Consider the following 18,306-nt stretch of genomic DNA (forward strand, 5'->3'; position numbering starts at 1 on the left):
AACACACACACACACACACACACAGAGAGAAACAGACACACACACAGAGAGAGAGAGAAACACACACACACACACACAGAGAGAGAAACAGACACACACACACACACAGAGAGAGAGAAACAGACACACATACACACACACAGAGAGAAACAGACACACACACACACACAGAGAGAAACAGACACACACACACGCACACACACACACACACACAGAGAAACAGACACACACACACAGAGAGAAACACACACACACACACACACACACAGAGAAACAGACACACACACACACACACAGAGAGAGAGAAACAGACACACATACACACACAGAGAGAGAAACAGACACACACACGCACACAGAGAGAGAAACAGACACACACACACGCACACACACAGAGAGAGAGAAACAGACACACACACGCACACAGAGAGAGAAACAGACACACACACGCACACAGAGAGAGAAACAGACACACACACGCACACAGAGAGAGAAACAGACACACACACACGCACACACACAGAGAGAGAAACAGACACACACACACGCACACACACAGAGAGAGAAACAGACACACACACACGCACACACACAGAGAGAGAAACAGACACACACACACACACACAGAGAGAAACAGACACACACACGCACACAGAGAGAGAAACAGACACACACACGCACACAGAGAGAGAAACAGACACACACACACGCACACACACACACACAGAGAGAAACAGACACACACACAGAGAGAGAGAGAGAAACAGACACACACACACACACACAGACACACACACACAGAGAGAGTAACAGACACACACACACACAGAGAGAGAGAGAGAAACAGACACACACACACACAGAGAGAAACAGACACACACACACACACACACACACACAGACTCAGACACACAGACTCAGACACACTGACACACAGACACACACACACACAGAGAGAGAGAAACAGACGCGCACACACACACACACACACACACACACAGACACACACACACCTCAGACTGTGTTGCAGCAGCATGTTCAGAAGAAGCAGCACGAGCAGCCGAGAGTCCCGGATGAGCTTTGATTCGTCAGATGCAGAAACACGGAAGTGTGAGTGATTGCACGCGCTTTATCGCTCTTCTGCTGCGGGGATGAGAGTTTGACCCTCAGCTGATGTAATGACTGATTTATTAACAGCACAGAATCAATCTGTGCTTTTCTTAAACGCGCTTCCAGCTGCTTTCTCCACATAAACCCGGCGAGCAGCTCACAATCTCTCTTGTATTCGCTATTTCGCTTACCTTCCCTTAAACAGTCCGCTTTTCCCGATTCCTAACAGTATTCCCACTCACTTTTCCTCTGCTGGCAGGACAACTGTATCCACATTCCCTCTGTACCTGTGAAAGACGCGCTTACCTACCGTAAACACTCATATACCGACGCACTCATTAACAACACAACCAAACAAACTCTCTTTATATGTGTGTTTGGGTCTGATCTGAAGATGATGAGTGTGTGTAGTTGGACACAGATGTGTGTGATCGTGTTTCTGGTTGTTTCATCTCCAGTGGAGTGTGTTAAGAGCGAGTGCGCTTATAGCGGACACTGTACGGTAGATTCAAACAAAGAGTCACTGTATCGCGCTTTTTAAAGTTTGTTTGCCTTGAAAAGCTGCTTCAGCACAAGTCAAACATCTGTTTAAAATACATGTGTGCAATAATTATTTGCACAGATGTTTAATGAATATTAAACACCCTATATAATCAATTTATTACATGAGAACTTCAACACTAATGTTATCCCATGCCTTCTGCAGCTCAAGACAAAGGTTTTCCTCTGAATCTACCAACAGCATTTTCACTGTTCCAGCAGATTCCTGAATTCTTAATATATATATATTCCTCTGTAGCATGGAATAAAATATAAAATATGCATTATACCATTATGCATATTACTGTTACTATTATTAGTAACATTATTATATATTGTATATACATTCATATTAAATATATATTAAATGTTTTATTATAAATAGCTGAAATAATGAAGGGTACTTCCTCCAAAAGAAGGTTAATTGCTCATTATAATAATAATAATACATGTATTTGCAGTCCTGGTTTGTATCACAGCATTATACAGCTTTGTGCAATAAATACACACATAGTCATTTCAGTGTAATCACCCTTTTATTCAGACTCAACAATTATTTACAGGATTTAAAAAACAAAAACAAATGGAAAGAAATGTCCTGTGAATTCTGTTTGGTCAGACAACACATTTTCAAAGTAAATCATTCCACGGTGTGAGATTAGGTTTTTTTTGCGTGAATCAAACAAAACTGTGATTAATGATACGGTAATGAAACTTAACGACACTTTTTAAAGTAACTAAATGAAATGCCTCTCCCTGAAGGCTGTCGAATTACACACACACACACACACACACACACACACATCCCACTCAAACTATGTGAAAATACATTCAAACCCATTATGAACAGTCCTGGTGCTAGTGCAGAACTGTAGTCGAAGCAGTATGAAGATGAGATGTTATGATGAAGCCCTGATCTGCGTCAGGAAGATGCTCTGAACTGTGAATGTGTTTGTGAAGATGACTCGAGTACCAGTGGTTCCCGTGTAAAGCAGTTCACAGACGCTTCACTGGACTCGGCGTCAGTGCTGGAGTTAGGATGAGTTCAGGAGAGTGTTTAAAACTGCAGAGGAAAGACGACAACATCACAAACACAGCAAGCCCTTCACACCAGAGTCACGTGACTGTAGTTTACTGCTCTTTATCATCTGCTTTCATTGCTGTTTCAGCCTGATCTGAAAAGCACTAGTTTACAGCACTAATGTAATATAAATATGATAATATTCGTTGATCGGTGGATGCTCACCCTGTGGGTCGCTCTGCGTGCCGTTCTCTTCTCTGGCGCTCTCCGGGTCACCTGAAGAGAAAGCATATGTTCTCATCACACTCGCTCAGATGTAGATGTTCATGAGAGAGGAAGTGTAAACCCCCACACACCTCTCTGGACCCTGAAGCACAGTTTCTTCTTCTGATAGGTGAAGTATCCGATGATGGCTCCAACAGCTGCTACTGCGATCCCACAAACAACACCAGCCACCGTCCCGGATCCGCTGTCTGCCACAGAACACACACACACACACACACACACACACACACACACGGTCAGTCTGCTTCAGAGCAAACCTGTGGGGTTTTCTCAACCGGTTTTAGTGTCACTTATGAATATTAATGCTGAGTGATTTGAACAAACCCCTAACACTGAGCACTAAACACTGCTTCATGTGTTCACTGAAGTCAACAAACACAGATCAATGTGAAGATCGCTATTCTCTCTTGTCAGTGGATGAGAAGAAACAAGATTCTCATAATGGTCCACTAGATGGTAGTATTATATTGAAGCCCATTTCTGCCACAAAGTGCTTTGATGAAACAATATTGTGACATAAAATAATTAAATAGTTAAAATTATCCAATTAAAAAATAATTATGAGACAAAAAGACAGAATTATGATATACTATGTTATGGCAAAAACTTAAACCTTTTTTTTGTTATAATGAGCTACCTTTTTATCTCATAATTTCAACATTTTAACTCATTTTAATTTACATTTATTTTATTTTTATTTCTTCCATTAAATATGATATTATTGTATTTTGTAACATCAATCGCCAAAACGATAATTTTGACTTTATTTCATTATGACATCAACTTTTTATCATAATTATGACTTTGGTTTTAAGTTTTATGAAGTTTTATGTCAACATTTTGACTTTTATTTAGACCTGAGACATGTTAGATTAATTTTACTCAGATCTTTTTTTACTCGCATTATTTTTTTTAATCTTATAATAGTTTTTTATCTCATAATGCCATAATTGTGACATTTTTTTTTTTACCATAATTATGACTTTTTGTCATAATAATAACTTAAATTATAATTTTGACTCTTTATTTCAGTCTCCCTCTAAACCTGCATTACTTTCTTTCTCTCATGAAACATGTTAGGTTTTTTTTAGCCAGAATGCTTTTATTTCATGATTTCGATATTTTATCTCATAATGACTTGGTATGTCATAATTGTGACGTTTTATGTCCATTTGAAAAGAAATATAAGATGTGTTTTCCGCCGGTCAGTTTCTGATATTTGCAGGTTTAGTGTGGCCACAGGTTTGTTTCTGCGTCAGCATTCATCACAAGCTCTAATGCAGCAGTGGCAGTTATCAGTAGTCTTCCCACAATGCAGTGCAGCAGAGAGGCCTCAGTTCGCCCGTCACAGTCGGCCCAGAGCCGCAGGGTTCGACGGACTCACACACGCTCTGACAGGAATGTTTGTGAGGGAAAGACAGACGGACAAGACTGAACCTGAGTCACAGAGAGACACTCAACAGAGCTTGGGCTCTTTAAACAAGCCAACTGACCCAGGACTGTTCTCTCATCATCATCATCTCACTCCATTCACATTCACACATGTAGCAGATTTACAAAAGAGACAACGGTATTCACAATATATTCTGACTGACATCATCTAACGTGTTTTACTGCAGACAGGGTTATTTAGATTAGATTAGATCTAACACAACAACTATTAAATCTTATCTAAATTTCCAGTATATATCTTTTCTTCAACAAAACCTTATAAAAGTCAGAATACTTTTTTTTAAATAATGTAAATCTGTAAAACATGTTTCATAATTTATACTTTTTTCATATTTATGACATTTCTTTTGTCAATTTCAGTTTAAAATTTCAATGAAGACTCTTTAAATCTCATAATGTACATTTTGTCACAATTAAAATGTTATCTCATTTTAGATTTTTTTATAATTCAAAATGATACTTTTTATGTCACAACTGTATATTTCACCATGTTTATGCCAATTTTGAAATTTTTATGGCATTTTTTGTCATAATTTTTTCTTAATCTTGTTATAGACTTTTTACTCTTGTAATTGACATTTTGTCATCATTCTGACTTTATCTTCTAACTTTAACTGATTTTTAAATCTTATCATTTTAACTTAAAATATAACTTAATTTAAATGACTATCTATTACTTTTCTTCCATGAAACATGTTAGAATATTTTAGTCTGAATTTTTGAGTTTTAGAAAATATATAAAAAAGGATAATCCATGATTTAGATTTAGACTTTACATTTCATAATTCAAAATGTTGTTTCTCATAATAGTTTTTTTTACTTTTTATCTGGTAATTTAGATTTTTTTTAAGTCTTAATTGTAGCATTGTCACTGCCAGGCTTTACCTCACTGTTCCTGCATGTGTTGAAGGTGATTCACAGCTGATCTCTGTTTGTTCTGAACACATGAAGCAGAATCAGTGACGAGCAGATCTTTGTGTGTGTCAGACTGCGTGGGACGGCAGGAATCACAGACGATTAACTGAGATGATGATCGTTTGTTCAGTCAAGCATCACTGTTAGCAGTGCTCAGTGTTAGCGGTTTGATCAGAACACTCAGGACTTATGAGTAATGACTAAATATTTATCACCTGCTGGACAATAAATCAGTGTTAAAAACCCTACAGACTTGCTTTAAAGAAGGCACCTGAGCCACAACTACAGACACAATGTTTGTTTCATTGATGTAGTTAAAGGATGTGATACCGTTTGGCTCAGAAACTTCTCCAGCGCTGCGACCTAGCGAGAGAGAAAACATAACGAGATTCAGCACAGATCATTTTAATTTAATTACATTTCCAAGAAATGCTTTATACATCAGTATCTCAGATGCCTAGAAGCCCAGAGCTGATATTCTATACATTTATACCATTTATATGATTTAATATGATTATAATATATGCATTTATTAATTGATTACAAAAACTGCCTACCAAGGTATTAATCGTTATTGTCTCAAGACCTTGAGCGAGAACAAGTAAGCTTTATAATTTAGTCCAGCCTCAGTTTACTTCATTTAACCTGAGAATAATGCATGATAATATTAAAAGTGTTAAGACTAAAAGATCATCTAAATATGACAGAAAACACAAAGTCCTGTACCTTTGCCTTGACCTGCGATGTGTCGGTCTGCAGCTCTCACTGCATTCTCTACTGTACACAGATACAGAATTATTATAATTACTGATTCTGTACTGTATATGGAAACTTCATTCATTCATGTACACACTCTTAGAAAAAAAGGGTTCATTGGGGTTCTATATAGAACCATAGGGTTCTTTACTCAACTCCAAAGAACCTTTTATGCTAAAAAGGTTCTATAATGACAAGAAAGAACCCTTTTGGCACAAAGTTTCTTTAGGCTATTATTCATTCATATATTACATTATTCTGCAACATTTTGTATTTGTAATTAAATTATTGTTTGTAGTAACTTAATATCACATTTTAATCATGCTGATTTTTGGAGAAAAACGGAAATGGCACTCTTCGTGTGATATTGATTAACTACATAAAATGATATAAATATATACATTTTATAACCCCCATATCTTGAATTTTATGATCATTCACATGCATTCATGAATGCATTTGAATACACGGAATAATGCAGTGAAAGAACGCACTCAAAATGCACACGCGCACTAGTATGACTTCATCATGTAACTTTACATGAGCCTAGATGTGTGCACTTTTTAGGCACGATTTGTTTAGTTTTTGAATATACTTGATACTGTTAAAAGGCACATCATTAAAACAAAAAATACGAGTTCACATATTAGGCTACACCTAAACATGCGTGGAAAACGTAGTTAGAACTAGCTACTAAATTAGTTAAAAATGCCTATCCATATACAGCTATGATTCGCGAACCCCGAACTGACTCAAATGATTCACGCTCCGATCTCCCGAAATGATTCAAATGATCCGCGATCCCCAAACTGACTCAAATGATTCGCGAACCCGCTCCGAACTCCCGAACTGACTCAAATGATTCGCGAACCCGCTCCGAACTACCAAACTGATTCAAATGATTCGCGATCCCCAAACTGACTCAAATGATTCGCAAACCCCCTACGAACTCCCGAATTGATTCAAATGATTCGCGATCCCGCTGCGAACTCCCGAACTGACTCAAATGATTCGCGAACCCGCTTTGAACTCCCGAACTGAGTCAAATGATTCGCGAACCCCGTACGAACTCCCAAACTGACTCAAATGATTCGCGATCCCCAAACTTACTCAAATGATTCGCGATCCCGCTCCGAACTCCCGAATTGATTCAAATGATTCGCGATCCCGCTGCGAACTCCCGAACTGACTCAAATGATTCGCGATTCCCCTTTGAACTCCTGAACTGACTCAAATGATTCGCGAACCCCCTACGAACTCCCGAATTGATTCAAATGATTCGCGATCCCGCTGCGAACTCCCAAACTGACTCAAATGATTCGCGAACCCGCTCCGAACTCCCGAATTGATTCAAATGATTCGCGATCCCGCTGCGAACTCCCGAACTGACTCAAATGATTCGCAAACCCGCTTTGAACTCCCGAACTGAGTCAAATGATTCGCGAACCCCGTACGAACTCCCAAACTGACTCAAATGATTCGCGATCCCCAAACTTACTCAAATGATTCGCGATCCCGCTCCGAACTCCCGAATTGATTCAAATGATTCGCGATCCCGCTGCGAACTCCCGAACTGACTCAAATGATTCGCGATTCCCCTTTGAACTCCTGAACTGACTCAAATGATTCGCGAACCCCCTACGAACTCCCGAATTGATTCAAATGATTCGCGATCCCGCTGCGAACTCCCGAACTGACTCAAATGATTTGCAGACCCGCTTTGAACTCCCGAACTGAGTCAAATGATTCGCGAACCCCGTACGAACTCCCAAACTGACTCAAATGATTCGCGATCCCCAAACTTACTCAAATGATTCGCGATCCCGCTCCGAACTCCCGAATTGACTCAAATGATCCGCGATCCCGCTCCGAACTCCCAAATTGGTTCAAATGATTCACGCTCTATACTCCGAACTCCCAAACTGACTCAAATGAATCACGCTCTGAACTCCCGAACTGACTCAAATGATTCACAATCCGAAGTTCCCATCCAAAAAAAAAAAAAAACTGTCTGTCCCAGTGCTCAAAATGTATAATAAATTATCATAATACTTTGATATTTCCTGAATAGTGCTAATGTAAATTTGTAAATATGAGGCGTTTGATGTTATTCTTATCTGAATTTGAATCTGTAATTACAATTCTTTATGAGTGATATTAATGTCAATTTGTAGATTTGAAGTACTTGACATTCTGAAATGTTGATCTGAATTTTAATCTATGTATTCACATTCTTTATGAGTGATATTAATATGAATTTGTAGATTTGAAGTACTTCTATATCTGTATATTTCCATTGTGAGTTATATTAATATGGATTTGTAGTTTTGAGGTACTTGATGTTCAAACCTTTTAGGGGTTCCAAATACGTAGCGCCTGATAGAACCTTTTAAGGTTCTATATAGAACCTTTTCTTCTAAGAGTGCACTGTGGTATATATATGATATAACTTCAAAACAGCTTTTACGAGAAACATTGCATGTTTATGGACATGCTAATATTTGAATGCAGTAGATTGTTACCTGGATTCTCTGCTTGTGCTGTCACTTCTGTAAAGTAAATGATAAATGTTATATGATAGTGTTTATTATTCATCTGCACATAAGTGTAGCACTGAAAAACCACAGTTAAAGTGGACGGTCTGTTAATTGACAGAGCGAGTCGCCGAACCAGGAGCAGCAGATAAATGAAGTGTGTGATCACTAACAGTGAGCTGAGTACAGTGATCAGACACACACCACTGAATCTGTTCCAGTCCAGTCATGCGTTATCTGAGCGCTTCAGATGCACTCAAACCGTCGAGACACCGGGATCTTCTCATGCACAGGGCTGTGTCATTGAACGAGGCTAACGAGGTTTGGAAATGACATGCAAGCATGAATTATATGACTGTCGAGAGATTGGAATCATTCAGATATTTTCAATGTTTTTGAAAGAAGTCTGATATTAGTACTGATACTGTACATCTGTTCTTTACAGACTCATAGAGAAGCTCAAGAGTAAAGGATGCATCTCTTAAATGATTGTAAGTATAATTCATCATTAATCTACTACAGCACATCAGTACAGTATTAACTCTAACAGTCAGGGATGGTTTAATTTCCTCTGTACTTCCAGATTAAAATCACCAAAAATGAAGCCAAACCTTCTGCTGCGTCCCCAGAGTGCACCGGTTCCTCAGGTACAGTGGTCCAGGCTAGGAAAAATACAGTATGACAATAATCATAATCCACAAAAACCATCCAAGTCACATTTCACAACAAAATCTGTCATCTGATTATTTATTCTCATGACTATTAGGCTTCCCATTACTGTAATCTTACAGTACTGCAAGTTTTTAATTCCTATTATTATAATTATAATTATTAGTCCTATTTTTCCTCAACAAAGAATCTCATCAGACTTTAATTACTGTAATACAATATAAAATCAACATCCGTAAACTACAGAGCAACAAATACTACCGTAATGTACAAATACCTCAAAATAAATTTAATAAAAACTGTAATTAAATTAAATAATACTGTAGGTAGTTTTTACATATGTCAGTCATGAGAATTTTGGAGGCAAAAATATGCATAATCATTACAAAAATAATGTAAATATAAATGTAACAAAAAATACATGATAATTATATATTTTGGTTTCTTTTCTTTTTCTACCATGACAGTAACTAAAATTAGAAAGAATGTCCTTATTTTCAAAAAGAAATAATAATAATAATAATGTAAATATATAATATAAATGTACCAAAAATATATATAAAAAATTAACATGCATTTTTGTTATGTTATATATATAATATCCAATATTTCCTTTTGATAACTGGCAAATAGTTTTAGGGAAGAATATGTGAATTCATTTGACAAAGAGCGGGTTGTCTATTTGAACATTCCCAGCATTCACACACACACACACACACATGCATCCGGACGGGAAACATTCCTCTGAATTTATGATGTTTATGACATTTTACCTCCTTCTGTGTCCTCTTGTGCTGGTGCTTCTGCTTCACCTGGAGCTTTTCTAGGTGTGATTTCTGACAAAACAAAGAATTTTTATGAACAGTCAAAAAAACAACGAGTCATATACATTTTGGTATCTAATTAAGCAATGTTTTGGATGTATTTTGATCTGTCACATGGTAGAAACTCATCAAAATGAGGCATTAGTTATCATCATCAGCCTCCATCAGACTGAAGAGAACACAACCCTGACCACATTGAATACAGGCTCTGGGTCTATGTGCAGAAAACTACTGAAGCTAAACCAGTTTCAAACAGTTTTCTTATGATCTCAAAGATTTTTAATAAAGATTGATATGACAATATTTATATAACGCTATAGTAACGAGCTGACGTTGTTATAGTGTAACTGTGTCAATAAAAGGCAGTTCATAAAAAGCTATTGTTTCTATGTTAGGAAAGCTAAAAGAGCTTCTGCCTGAGGTCAGACTGAGATAAAGACGACTGTTTCACCTTCTTCAGTAACTTCAGGATCTTCGACTGGTGGATCGGCTTCTGAAAGTCAAAGGATTCAGTTCAAATCATCTCAAAACAGAGTAATACACAAACATACTGCTAATATAACAGAGAGAGAGCTGTGTACCTGTTTCAGTTGCTTTATCTGCTTCATCTGGAACACAATCAACAAACACTGATCAATATAATCTCTTTATATTAATACAGGCTTTTATTCACAAGCACTCAAAGCTCTGGATATTTTTTACAGTATATTTATAGTGTTTTATTAAATATAATGCATTTATTCAAATGGCTTAGAATCAGCATAAACCTGTCCATTGGGAAAACTATCAAATTTATTCAATTAAAAAGTATGAACTCGGTTAGAAATATGATTTTAACTGTGGAACAAGCAATCATCAATTAGATAAATGTCTGAAACAAATGGGATTTATTGGTGATATGTAAATCTTGTTACTTTGTGCATTTAGTACTGTTACAGAAATCCCATCAGCTTCATTCATCATACTTAGGTGTAAGTTAAAATAAATGTGTAATCCATGCAATTCAAATACATATATCTGAAAAATATTTTTTGAATGCACAAAATCTGATGTAAATGCCTTAGAGGTTAGTTTCAAGTTTTTAAATTGTAGAAAAATATTTTTTAATGTTTTTTTATGCACTGTATATATCTTAAATGAAGTGTAAGTTGCTTTGGATAAAAGCATCTTCACTCATATTCAGATGATTAATAACGTTTTATGTTAGAAACCATTGTCCTTTACGATGAACAGAGATTTTTACAGAAAGAGCTGCAGTATGAATTGTGTTCTCATTATGAGGATGAGTTTGGGAGGAAACGACCTGAATACCTTTTAGTGAAAGTCATTTAAAAATGCCACATGGTTTGACTGCCAAAACAGCGGCTGAGAGTGGAAACAGACATTAGGATCGAGTCTGCCGTTTCTACCTGCTTCAGCTGGGTTATTCAGCTCTAGTTAGTAAGTTTAGTTCTTCTGCTTAAACATATTTCAGTTAACTTCCTAGGTTTGTATCTACCATTTATATTTTAATTTATTTTATTTTAATTACTGAAATATTTTTATATAGTTTTAGTTTTAGTTTATTTTATTATTGTTAAGTAACATTATTTTTGTTATTATTATTATTATTATTATTATCATCATCATTATTTTAGAAACTGTAGTTCTTTAACAAGCTTGTTTCAACAAATAATTTTTTTAGTTGCCAAAGCAAAATGTCTGGTTTTTGGTTAATTTGTTTTAAATTTTTAATTCAATTTTATTTTATTTTTCAGCTTCTTAATATCTGAACACACACACACACACATATATATATATATATATATATATATATATATTTATATATATATATATATTTTTTTTAATTTCAGTTAGTAATTTTAATCCTTCAGCTTATTTTTTTTTATTATTTCATATAGATTTATTTTATTTAGTTGCCAAAGCACCATTTCAAATTTTTGTTTAGTTCAAGTTTTTCATTTAATATTTATATTGTTTATTTTATTTATTTTTGTCTGTTTATATATATATATATATATATATATATATATATATATATATATATAATTATTTTCATTTTTTCCCATTACTGAATGATTTTAAATATTATTAGTTATTTTATTTCCATTTAGTGACTTCAGTTTTTATTTCCAGTTAATAATTTTAGTGTTTTAACTTGAACTCATTTAGTTGCCAGACCAGCATGTCTGATCTGCTGCGTCTGTTTTTTTCAGTGAAATGGCAATAAAGAGGAAAATACGTCATAGTCCAAACCACACGATTATTACAGGCTTCCCAGTCCACTGACCGATAAGTTTCTATGACTTTTCCAGGGCTTCATGGTTACAGGATATTTGAAGGCTTTTTTAAAATCATTTCATTAAAGATTTCGTTCAGAAAGAGCAGCTTCTGGCTATGAAATATTTCAGGGATAAGGACACGTTCTCTGACAGAAACTCCTTTTTTTAAATGTCCTGATCTGTCAGGTTTTGAATCTTTATTCTGGGTATTGTGTGTTGTTTGTGAAGTGAAATGTCTTTATGTTTGGTGTTTCTTCAGCATCTTCTGCGTTATTATACAGATAATGCATTGACAAACAGACTAACTGTTTATTCTGATTATTATGATCAAACGTAAATAAATTTAAAATGTATATAAATTGAACATTGACATTTTGTATGCATTAAGCCAGTTACAGCAGTGCATCAGTGATTTTTACCAAAGAGAACAAGGGTGCCTTTGCATTGTGCCAAAAGTCAATATTATTTTAGAATGATTGAAATACTATTCATTTTTATTTTGAGTAAGATATTATTTTTATATTTTCAAAATGTAATAAAATCTTTAGCAATTTATGTGCTCTTGCTTTATATTTATTTTATTATTATGTAATGTATTTTATTATATATTTTTCCCTTTAAGTTTATTGTTCCATCTTGTTGCCAAGGCAACATTTTGATTTTCATTTTGTTTAAGTTATCTGATATTTATATTTTATTTCAGCTTCATTTCAAGAACTGTACATTTTATTATATATCATTTGATGTATACGGATCTTCTTGAACCAGTTCACCAAATCGAACTGAATCGTTTTAAACGGTTCGCGTCTCTAATACGCATTAATCCACGAATGACTTAAGCTGTTAACTTTTTTAATGTGGCTGACACTCCCTCTGAGTTCAAACAAACCAATATCGCGGAGTAATTCATTTACTCAAACATTACACTGACTGAACTGCTGTGAAGAGAGAACTGAAGATGAACACCGAGCCGAGACAGATAATGATTTGTTCACGAGTCAAGAACCGTTTCTGTCAGACGTGTCCGATTCAAGAGCCGAGGAGCTGATGATACTGCGCATGTGTGATTCAGCGTGAAGCAGAACGACACACAGAGCGTCTGAACCGAACTGATTCTTTTGGTGATTGATTCTGAACTGATTCTGTGCTAGTGTTATGAGCGCGGGTAAACCGAAGGCTTGAATCAAGGGCAGTCATCGCCAATGATGCCATTACGTAGAGCGCAAAAGAACCATTGAACCATTGAACCGAAAGAACCGGTTCGCGGAAAAGAACCGAACATCCCATCACTACTGGTGATCCGAAAACCGATGCAACCAGTTCTTCACTTGAGAACGAGTCAATCGTTCGTTCGTTATCTGTCTCGGCTCGGTGTTCATCTTCAGTTATCTCTTCACAGCAGTTCAGTCAGTGTACTGTTTGAGTAAATGAATTACTCCGGGATATTGGTTTGTTTGAACTCAGAGGGAGTGTCAGCCACATTAAAAAGTCATTTGTGGATTAATGCGTATTGGAGACGCAAACCGTTTAAAACGATTCAGTTCGATTTGGTGAACTGGTTCAAGAAGAACTGGTAACACCGAGTGATTCGTTCGCGAACCGGATATCATTACACTGCAGTGTTTTGAAATCTCACAACAGACACGGAAGAGAAGACAATGATGAATAAAGTCATAGTTTTTGTTATTTTTGGACCAAAATGTATTTTCGATGCTTCAACAAATTCTAACTGACCCTCTGATGTCACATGGACTACTTTGATGATGTTTTTCTTACCTTTCTGGACATGGACAGTATACCTTGCACACAGTTTCAATGGAGGGACTGAGAGCTCTCGAACTAAATCTAAAATATCTTAAACTGGTCTTACGTTTTTTTGAACGACATGAGGGTCATTAATTACATAATTTTCATTTTTGGGTGAACTGACACTTTAAGTTTAGTAAGTTTACTAAGTAATGGCCGGTGGACTTGACTGTGGGGTGGTTCTGGATTGAAGCCGGATTCTCTCCAGACACCGGAGGATATCTGCCCTCCAACTCAGTCCAGTGGTGTCTGAGAGGTTCACAGGCCGATGCTAACTGGCCCCAATCCAGAACAGAGAGTTAAGCGTGGCGTCAACCAACAGTGTCTTGGCCACGAGCCTGAAGTATTCCTGGGTAGATCTCAAAAACAATTTATTTTAATTTTAGTTAGTTTTAGTAAATTTAGTTGTTGTTGTTGGGTTTTTTCCCCACTTTTTATCAGTTTTTTAATATTTAAATATAGTTTTTATTCATTTTTATTTCAGTTTTAGTTATTTTAATACATCAAGTTCTTTTTTAAATAAATAATTTTCAGTTGACTTTTATTTCAAGTAATATTTTTAGGCTTTTAATTTTAGTTTTACTTAATAACTTAATTTACTTAATTTACCTGGTCTCATTTTCAGCTTATATTTTTTTACCAGTTACTGCAAAGTGCTTTAATTTGAATGTCTGTGTTTATTTAACCTGTAGGAGCTGCTGCCTTCTCTTCTGTTTCCTCTGGTGTTTCCTCAGGTGTTTCTCCAGGTGTTTCTCCAGGTGTTTCCTCGGGTGTTTCTCCAGTTGTTTCCTCTGGTGTTTCCTCAGGTGTTTCTCCAGGTGTTTCCTCAGGTGTTTCCTCGGGTGTTTCTCCAGGTGTTTCCTCGGGCGTTTCTCCAGTTGTTTCCTCAGGTGTTTCTCCAGGTGTTTCCTCGGGTGTTTTCTCAGGTGTTTCCTCGGGTGTTTCTCCAGGTGTTTCCTCGGGTGCTTCCTCAGGTGTTTCCTCGGGCGTTTCTCCAGGTGTTTCTCCAGGTGTTTCCTCAGGTGTTTCTCCAGGTGTTTCCTCGGGTGCTTCTCCAGGTGTTTCTCCAGGTGTTTCCTCAGGTGTTTCTCCAGGTGTTTCCTCAGGTGTTTCTCCAGGTGTTTCCTCGGGCGTTTCTCCAGGTGTTTCTCCAGGTGTTTCCTCGGGTGCTTCTCCAGGTGTTTCTCCAGGTGTTTCCTCGGGTGCTTCTCCAGGTGTTTCCTCGGGTGCTTCTCCAGGTGTTTCCTCGGGTGTTTCTCCAGGTGTTTCCTCGGGTGTTTCTCCAGGTGTTTCCTCGAGTGTTTCTCCAGGTGTTTCCTCAGGTGTTTCTCCAGGTGTTTCCTCAGGTGTTTCTCCAAGTGTTTCCTCAGGTGTTTCTTCAGGTGCAGGATCTTCAGCTGGTTTTTCAGCATCTTCTGCTGAAACATAAAGATCTTTCTATCAGACATGTTTGTGAAAGCTCTCCTTAAGTGCACGGGTGACCAAAAATCACATAATCAGGGGCTAAATCTTCCGCGGCTGCATTTTCAGCATATTTAATATCTATATGTATATAGATAAATATCTTTACATATTTACATATTTAATGTCTATCTTTTAAAGAACAACAGACCAGTTTCCCTTTATCCTTTCATTTCAAAAAACACTGTAAAAGAACGAGCTGTATTCAACCAAGTTTCTGCATTTTTCACACATAACAACCTCCTTGACAGCAATCAATCTGTCTTCAGAAGTGGACATTCAACTGAGACTTTCTTGCCCTCAGTTGTTGATGCCCTAAGACTGGCAAGAGCAGAATCCAAATCTTTCAGTACTTATCTTGCTTGATATGTCTGCTGCTTTTGACACGGTTAACCACCAGATCCTCCTATCAACCCTACTGGCAAAGGGCATCTCAGGAACCACACTCCATGGTTTGAGTCTTACCTATCAGATAGGTCCTTCAAAGTATCTTGGAGAGGTGAGGTGTCCAAGTTACAACATCAAACTACTGGAGTGCCTCAGGGCTCAGTTCTTGGACCACTTCTCTTCTCAGTCTACATGACATCATTAGGTTCTGTCATTCAGAAACATGGCTTTTCATACCACTGCTATGCTGATGACACTCAACTCTACCTCTTATTCCATCCTGATGATCTGACGGTTGCTACTATGTCTAACAGACATTTCTTGCTGGAAGAAGGACCATTACCATCACCTTCAACTCAACCTTGCCAAGACAGAACTGCATGTGGTTCCAGCAAACCCATCATTTCATCACAATTTCACCATCAATTTAGGCACATCAAACATAACTCCTTCAAAAACAGCCAGAAGCCTTGGAGTTATGATTGATGTCCGGTCCTGCAGATTTGCTTTATTCAACATCAAGAAGATCAGGCCCTTTCTTTGGGAACATGCTGCACAACTCCTTGTTCAATATCTTGTTCTGTGGCTGGACTATTGCAATGCTCTCTTGGCAGGTCTTCCAGCCAGTTCTATCAAACCTTTACAATTACAATTTGCACTGGCTACCAATAGCTGCTCGCATAAAATTCAAGGCATTGATGTTTGCCTACAAAACCACCAGTGGCTCTGCACCCATTTACTAAATTCATTACTTCAGACTTATGTGCCCTCTAGAAGCTTGCATTCTGCAAGTGAATGTCGCTTGATTGTGCCATCCCAAAGAAGCACAAAGTCACTCTTACAGACTTTTAAATTAAATGTTTGTGTTTCTGTGTTTTTAGAAACATCTAGTGGATTGCTTTATTACAAGGACTGAACAACACATATGCAAGAATTCAAACTACATTAAAGTCTCTATTCACTGATAATCGTCCTCTCAAATTCACAAATGCAGGTTTGTTTCCACATGATACGTGAAAATCAGTGGTGTTTCCCATCACACTTTCTCTCACGTTCTTTAAAAGTTAGATCAATATTAGAAAAAACATTTTCTTAATGTAATGTTTATAGAACATTCTTATTAGTGGTCGACCGATATATCACCAAGGCCGATATATCAGCCAATATTTGGCATTTTTTCACCTACACCACAGTGTTCAGATTCTCCCTCTTGTTCGTCGTTGTCGTTAACAGTTCTGTCTAATATGGATAGAAGTCTGTATAATAAGCCAATATAACTGTTAAAAAAAAGGAATTTAAAAAGTAGTATAACGATTGCTTTTATATTATTAGTAATAGAAAGCTAAATATTACAGTACTTTCTCATTTGCTGTCAGCATTCAGCAAATATGCATTTACTGTAAATCATTTAAACAAATCTTTGAATGGCTAATGACAATTTTATTTCACAAACCTTGCAAACTTTGTCGGGTCCAGTTGTGAGATCTTATAAAGTGTGCATTTGTATCCTCCATGTTCGCATGTTCTTTACTAGACTTTCAGTCCATGCTAATTGAGTGCTTTAAACATTCATTTCGAGATTTTAAATTTTTCAAATTTATGCATTTTATGCATTTGCCCACTGTCATATTCATGTAATGTTTACTGTGTGATGTATGTAAAAAGAGTGTTAACTTGGCTTTATTTAAAAAACATATATGATTCCCATTGCAGAATACTTTTTAGTAATATTTGTATTAAATATTTATTTATTTGTGAAAAATAAAAAAAATAATCTAAGGTATGTTTATTATTATTTTTAATCCATTTCAAATTATCTCAAATTTCTTAAATATTAATTAAATAAATATAATTATATAGGCTTTATATTGGCCAATGGCCACCCTGCTTTCCATGATATCGGCATGGACTGTAAAAAAAAACACTATCGGTCGACCACTAAGTCTAATAACTTTATTAATATTTGCTATATGCTTTCATAACATTGAGAAATTCTTAAAACGTCCTTACTATGTTATGTGTACTTGATGACGACAAGAAAATCGGACATTTTAACTTCCTTAGAATATTACAAATAAACATTCAAATTACGTTATGTTTTTCTGCGATATAAATAAAATTAGTTAAATGTTTAAGAAATGTTTCTATACACTTTAAATAGCATTATTTTCGCAACAAAAACATTTACATTTTGGACATTTTAACATTTATAAAATAACAAAAATAAGTGTTCAAATAATGCTAATTTTGAGTAAAAATTCAAA

The 18,306-nt window shown here is 36.3% G+C and overlaps 2 protein-coding genes across 4 annotated transcripts in view; both read right to left on the reverse strand.

Annotated features, from left to right (window-relative positions):
* Positions 1-1,375, reverse strand: part of arsh (arylsulfatase H) — a 34,864-nt gene extending 33,489 nt beyond the window's left edge. The window contains exon 1 of the mRNA XM_059499456.1: positions 1,014-1,375. Within this exon, the coding sequence (XP_059355439.1) occupies positions 1,014-1,036 (23 nt within the window). The 5' untranslated portion in view covers positions 1,037-1,375. The remainder of the gene's footprint in view (positions 1-1,013) is intronic.
* A 1,745-nt stretch (positions 1,376-3,120) lies between these two features.
* The window catches only part of LOC132095589 (involucrin-like), a 32,267-nt gene continuing 17,081 nt past the window's right edge, over positions 3,121-18,306 (reverse strand). The window contains exons 3-11 of one of the 3 annotated variants that reach the window (XM_059500725.1): positions 14,881-15,612; positions 10,688-10,714; positions 10,558-10,599; positions 10,056-10,118; positions 9,225-9,275; positions 8,602-8,628; positions 6,050-6,100; positions 5,654-5,686; positions 3,121-3,144 (exon numbers count right to left, since the gene is read on the reverse strand). In XM_059500725.1, coding sequence (XP_059356708.1) covers positions 8,623-8,628; positions 9,225-9,275; positions 10,056-10,118; positions 10,558-10,599; positions 10,688-10,714; positions 14,881-15,612 — 921 coding nt within the window. In that variant the 3' untranslated portion in view covers positions 3,121-3,144; positions 5,654-5,686; positions 6,050-6,100; positions 8,602-8,622. Of the gene's footprint in view, positions 3,145-5,653; positions 5,687-6,049; positions 6,101-8,601; positions 8,629-9,224; positions 9,276-10,055; positions 10,119-10,557; positions 10,600-10,687; positions 10,715-14,880; positions 15,613-18,306 lie in introns of those variants that run through there. The other 2 variants (XM_059500727.1, XM_059500726.1) reach the window with 2 other exon arrangements.

This window comes from Carassius carassius, chromosome 19 (genome assembly GCF_963082965.1).
Source record: "Carassius carassius chromosome 19, fCarCar2.1, whole genome shotgun sequence".
NCBI classification, from domain to species: domain Eukaryota; kingdom Metazoa; phylum Chordata; class Actinopteri; order Cypriniformes; family Cyprinidae; genus Carassius; species Carassius carassius.